Source organism: Harmonia axyridis, chromosome 7 (assembly GCF_914767665.1).
Source record: "Harmonia axyridis chromosome 7, icHarAxyr1.1, whole genome shotgun sequence".
In the NCBI taxonomy this organism is placed as follows: domain Eukaryota; kingdom Metazoa; phylum Arthropoda; class Insecta; order Coleoptera; family Coccinellidae; genus Harmonia; species Harmonia axyridis.
The window spans coordinates 17,667,719-17,674,766 of record NC_059507.1 but is presented as its reverse complement, the minus strand read 5'-3'; the positions used below and the strand labels follow the sequence as shown (position 1 = coordinate 17,674,766).

The following is a 7,048-nucleotide window of genomic DNA, read 5'->3' as shown; positions in this document are numbered from 1 at the left end:
CGTCGACTAAATGAAATAAAGAAGAGTGAAATTATAACACTTATCAATTTTCCCACACCCCTTATCATACTTATAACTATTGTTGTATATTGGGAATTAAAATTGTTGATATATATATATATATATATATATATATATATATATATATATATATATATATATATATATATATATAGCAAGACGGTGCTGGTCTGCATGTGATGGACGATATAACCATACCAGGTCTGAGTCCTCAAGAGTCCTATAAATACCTTGGAGTGCAACAAGCCCTGGACATAAAGACCACTGAGATGAAGGGTGTGTTCAGAGAGAAGTTTCTGACCAGACTCAGAAAAGTGCTTCAAAGCAAGTTGAACTCCAAGGCAATGTTTAATGCAATCAACATCTGGGCCATACCTTGCATAGAGTACTCATTCGGAGTGATCAAATGGTCCACTTCAGATCTACAAGATCTAGATCGAAAAGCACGAGCCCTCCTAACCAGGCATGGAATCCACCACCCGCATGCCTCTGTTAACAGACTGTACATCCCGAGGCATGAAGGCGGCCGAGGACTGAAGAACTTGGAAATAGTACATAACAACACAGTTTCGAACATGAGAGATTACCTTCTTTCCAAGCGCTCACCATTCATCCAAGCCATATGCCAGGAGGACGAAAACCTGAGCCCGTTGAACTTGGCTGGCCAACTGGATCCGCCGCGAAGTACTCTTGAACAACTGTCCCAGGAATGGCGTGGTAAGGCACTGCATGGACGATACCCTGGAAGCCTGGGAAAAAGTGAAATTAATAAGAGGGAATCACTTACCTACCTGAGAGCTGGATACTTGTTTCCCGAAACAGAAGGTAGAATGGTCGCTATCCAAGATCAAGTGATCCCCACAAGATCCTACATTGAAAACATGACGGGACGGAACATACCAACCGACAAATGCCGAAAATGCCTACAAGCGACCGAGTCCGTGCAACACATAACTTCCTCCTGTCCCATACTAGCACCAACGGACTATACACAGCGGCATAACGCGATGGCAAGGGTATATCACCCGGCAATTGCCAAGAGATGTGGGTTGATAAGAAATTTGAAAAAACCATTTGAATACCATCCGATCGGTGTTCTGGAGAATGATAACTTCAAGCTCTATTGGGATACGTTCATCCACACAGACAGGCCCATTAAACACAACAGGCCAGATATCATGCTTTTCAACAAAAAAGAACGAACAGTTGAAATTGTAGATATAACAATCCCTGCCGACGACAATGTATATAAGGCGTATGTTGAGAAGACAACCAAGTACCATGACCTGGCCTTCGAAGTTAAGACTATATACAACCTAAAGTCAACAGCCATACTACCGCTGATAATTTCGACGAACGGATTAGTAGAAAAACATCTGGTTGAGAATACTGTCAAACTAAAACTGGATGTGGACCTCATTAGTACAGCCCAGAGGAAGGTCATACTAGCAAATGTTAGAATAGTACGGAAGTTCCTTACATCTATCTGAAATGCCTTGGCAAATTCTGCCCGGCACTAAGAGATACCAACCCTATGAGGTGGGAAAAAAAAAAAAATATATATATATATATATATACCAATATATATATATATATATATATACCAATATATATATATATATATTTTTTTTTTTTTTTTTTTTTTTTTTCACACATTTGTGGTTTTTCAGAGTTACCCGGGCGTCAATGCGCCAAGAGCAACTCCTAATATATATATATATATATATATATATATATATATATATAGTCAATAGTATTTTCTTTCACCAAGTCATACATATAGAGAACTGCAGTGTTCGCGAGCACTTAAGCGGATTACTAAGCACTATAAGCACTTCCGAATTTTTGTCTTAACACAAATATGCGCCGACGCTTTGGTACCCTTTGATCGTTTTACATCATCTGATTAGTCTTTGAACGTCTTGAAATTCAATACATTAACAAACATCTGACGCGGGCACTTCTGTGTGAATTTAATGCACAGTTGTATATGAGATTAGTTTAATTATTTACCTCGAATCAAACAAATAAATATGTTTTTTTATTTGTTTAATTCAATAAAAAATCAATTATTTTGTAAAGAAAAAGGAGAATATGAAATTTGAATTTCAAATCAATATTATCATGATTTTGAAATTTAACATTTCATTACAGATCTTGAAGGTAAAGGAGAAAGTACCATTCTTTTTTTTAACGGGGACGACATGTTTCTTTATTTGGAAGTGTCAGGTTTTTAATGAAGTTGTTTATTTCATATAAAAAAATGTATAACGTATAATTATACATTTTTTTATATGAAATAAACAACTTCATTAAAAACCTGACACTTCCAAATAAAGAAAATACTATTGACTATTGAGAAGCAGGTAAATAACATGATCAAAATATATATATATATATATATTATATATATATATATATATATATATATATATATATATATATATATATATATATATATATATATATATATATATATATATATATATATATATATATATATATATATATATATATATATATATATATATATATATATATATATATATATATATATATATATATATATATATATATATATATATATATATATATATATATATATATATATATATATATATAATATATATATATATATATATATATATATTTTGATCATGTTATTTACCTGCTTTTCAATAGTCAATAGTATTTTCTTTATTTGGAAGTGTCAGGTTTTTAATGAAGTTGTTTATTTCATATAAAAAAATGTATAATTATACGTTATACATTTTTTTATATGAAATAAACAACTTCATTAAAAACCTGACACTTCCAAATAATATATATATATATATATATATATATTATATACCAATCTATATGGTTTTTAAAGGGTTTATTCTTTCTGAAGTTGATATTATTGAATGATTTGAATTTTTCAGTGTTGATTTTTATCAGCATATTTAAATTTACTACCTGAATTTGAAATTGGCAGGTCGCATGTTTAGTGGCATATGCCTGTGTAGTTAAGATTAGGCATTCAATACACTACAAGATTTCAAAAACTGTACTCCTGTGTTTTCCGTTCCTCTGTTTCTGCCTTGGGTGACCTAGACCTTCTTGTCTTTGTTTTAACTAAAGTCTTCCTGGTCGGTCTCAGTGGAGTGAAGCGTGAGTCCTCGTTTTCTCTTCCCTCAAATATAATAGCGAAATATTTTTATTATTGCTATAAGATTATATAATGACAAACCAAGAGATACAAAAGGTCACTTTAGAACAACTTTTAATAGAAATTAGAGAGGTAAAGAATTGTATATCTGCATCGGAAGTAAGACTTTGATTGGATATTCAAGAGCTGAGAAGTAAAGTTGATGTATTGGAGAGGGAAAATAAGGAATTGAGAGAGGGGCTCGAGAGCGCTAACCGATTGGGAAACAAAAAAAACATCATAGTTTTCGGATTGAAGAAGGATTCTAAGCTCTCACCGGAACTTCTGTGCTGTGAGCTGAATAAATTGTTGGGCACTCGGGTTGAAGCATCGGAAATAAGTGATTACTATACTTAGGAAAAACACAAAACTGCCCTTTAAAGATAGAATTTGTGTCATACCAAACAAAAAAAAAATATTCAACCACGTTAAAAAGTTAAAGGGTTCAACGGTGTCGATTTCGAATGATTTAACACCGAAACAGCGTCAAGAGAATAGGAGGCTCAGATCATTCTTGTTGGAGGCCAGAGAGAAGTATACAGAAAAATCCTATATAAAGGGAAATAAGTTGGTGGTTGGGCAGGTTGCCTACGATTTAGAGGATTTGGAGTGTTCCGAGGAGCAAAATAAAGTAAATAGTGCACCAGGTACTCCTACAATTAGGAATAGTAATCAAACGCTGGTGGAAACTGGATACAAACCGGTAAATTTGGCTCGTGGACCATCGACCATTAATGAAGGAAAACGCGTGAAAAAAATATTGACACCACATTTGGCAACACACAAAAAGCAATTTTTGACTAAAAAGAAGTCACCCTCAAATGAAAACGTTGGTGGCATGAAGGAATCATCCCCAAGAAAAAACGTTGGTGGAATGAAACTTCGACATAAATCAACGACAGACAAATAGAAATTCATAGTATTGCCAAAAAAAATTAAAATAAAAAAATTAATAAAAATTATAATTACAATAGCATAATTCTGATATAAGTCTACATCATCTAAAAAGATAAAATTAAATCAATAAATAAAAAAAAAATTATTATTCGTATGCAAAAATATAAACTTATTATTAAAAAAAAAAAACATATATATGTATATGAATGAGTTGAGTACACATTATGAAGCAAAGTAAATTTCAGATACTAAAAACAAAAAATTATAAAAATTAACTCAAGTTACGCTTAGTATTTGTAATTGTTGCTATGAATCGGTTTATCAGAGACTACGAATTTATATCACATGACACTACCGTTTTGGAAAACATCAATAAAATAAAAGACTACAACTTGAACAAAAAGCTCAACATTCTGCATATGAACATCAGAAGCATATCACAAAATTTCGTCGAGTTCTGCACATTTCTAGAATATATATCGCAAAATTATGAGATCATCGTATTATCTGAAACATTCCAGATCGAAAATATTGATTTATTTCGTATAAATGGATTTCATTGCATTTACAATGGTGGAGAGTATAATAGGAATGATGGGGTCATAACGTATGTTAGGGAGAATATTTGCTTCAGAGATGAAATTATAAATATTGGTGAAGCTAAGGCTATCGAAATTTCACTCTTGAAACAAGATAAAAGCTATTACAAGGTTACAGCAATTTACAGATCACCACAACAATGCCCTAGGCTTTTTAATCAATGTTTGTTCAGTTATTTGGCAAAAAGACGCAAATTCAATTACTGAAGAATTCATGAACACCCTGACAAATTATATTAAAAAGCACACAAGAAGTGTGAACCAAAAACATGTAAATATCAAAAGAAAATCTTGGTTATCTCCATCTTTATTGAAATTGATTAACAAGAAAAATAATATATACATGGAACTCAAAAGAAACCCAGAAAGTCCCCAAAAGAAAAAACAATATTCCGAACTGAAAAATCAAATAAAAAAACTTACCCAACATGAAAAAAAACAAGAATTAGAAAAGTTCATGGCAAAAAACCAATCAGAAACAAAGGCCATCTGGGATTATGTGAAAAATGTATGTAGAGAGGATGCACCTGTGACAAGAATAGATCACATTAGAACGGAACATGGTTCGATCGACAATCAATCGAGTATTGCTGAAGCATTTAATGAATACTTTAGCACAGTAGGACAACAATATGCAGATAATATACCAGATATTGAAGGTTATAGAGAGATTGATACTTGGCAGAATACAACCTTTTTTCTGAAGCCTACAGACTCACAAGAAATAGAAGATAACATTGAAAAACTCAAAATAGGAAAGTCACCCAGAATTGATGGTTTGCGAGCAGAAACGTTGAAACTGATAAAAGTAGAAATTTCCAAACCTCTGACTTATATAATCAATTATTGCTTCCAGAATGGTACTTTTTCGGATATTCTAAAAGTGGGCTTAATCAAACCACTCTACAAAACTGGTGACAAAACTGAAATGTACAACTACAGACCTATATCATTGTTATCGGCTATTTCAAAAATTGTTGAAAAGGTTCTGAAGAATAGAATGGTCAGCTTTTTAGAGAAAAATAATGTTTTGGAGGACGCTCAGTATGGATTTAGGAGTGGGAGGTCGACGGAGGATGCAATAAGAGAGCTAACTGGACGAATATATGAATCTTTGGATAAACGGATTCCTAGCCTATGCATCTTTGTTGACCTTGCAAAGGCCTTCGACACTGTATGCCATGGGAGACTTCTCGAGAAATTGTGGAGATACGGATTTCGTGGTACAAGTTTTAAATTACTTGAATCTTACCTGGACAAAAGACAACAAATTGTGGATATAAACGGAAATCAAAGTTCCCCAAAAATGGTTAATTACGGCGTTCCACAGGGCACAGTGATTGGCCCGCTACTGTTCCTGATCTACATCAACAGCTTGTTGAAGTCCGGAAGCACGGGTGGAATACTCAGTTTTGCTGACGATACTGTGATTCATTTCACGGCTCCCACGTGGCATGAGTTAAAAAATAAAGTTGAAGAGGATTTTGATGTTTTGGGAAAATGGTTTCAAGCAAATAAACTCACACTGAATTTAAAGAAAACGAAATACATGGCTTTTTCCTCCTATGATTTAGATCTGCCATCAATGGGAGATCTTGAGATAAATGAAATTGTAAGGATACCAGAAACAACATCAATAAAATATCTCGGAATAATGATTGATGCTAATCTGAAATGTGATAAATGATAAACACATAATAAATACGGTAAGAAAACTGAGAGGACTTCTATATAAGTTCAAACTTATGAAAAAATATTTGAATGACACTAAACATCTAATGATGTTATTCAATGCATTAATACAATCCCAGATCAATTACGGAATTATAGGGTGGGGAGGAGTCTATGACACACACTTGAAACTTCTGAATACAATACAGAAATGGATATTGAATGGAAAAAACCTGAAATTCCCAAGTGATCAATTATTCCAATTAGCAGGGATTCCCGATATTAGACAGACATATGCACTCCAAATACTCCTGAACATCTTTAAAGGAAATATCAGGTTGAATAAAACAGAGCATTTGTATTCTACAAGAAAAAAAGAATATAGCTACCAAACACCAAGAGCCAAAAAAAGGATAGGACAAAGATCCTGTTTTTACCTAGCCCCAAGGATATATCAAAGAATTCCTGAAAATCTGAAAAAAATAAAAAATTATATATATTACAGAAGAAAGGCTAAACAATGGTTAATAGAAAAAGGAAGAAATTGTATAAGCAGAATAATCAATCAGGAAGATTAAAAAATAAATTAAAAAAAAATTTTGAAATTAATACTTACAATTTAGAGACATTTTATGAACCCGAATATGGACACCTACCTACCGATTGGACC

The 7,048-nt window shown here is 32.8% G+C and overlaps 1 protein-coding gene across 1 annotated transcript; it reads left to right on the top strand.

Annotated features, from left to right (window-relative positions):
* Positions 1-200: 200 nt before the first annotated feature.
* On the top strand, positions 201-1,511 carry LOC123685281. Its single transcript, XM_045624936.1, has one exon. It carries the CDS (start codon positions 201-203, stop codon positions 1,509-1,511), a length of 1,311 nt encoding a protein of 436 aa, XP_045480892.1.
* The last annotated feature ends 5,537 nt before the right edge of the window (positions 1,512-7,048 follow it).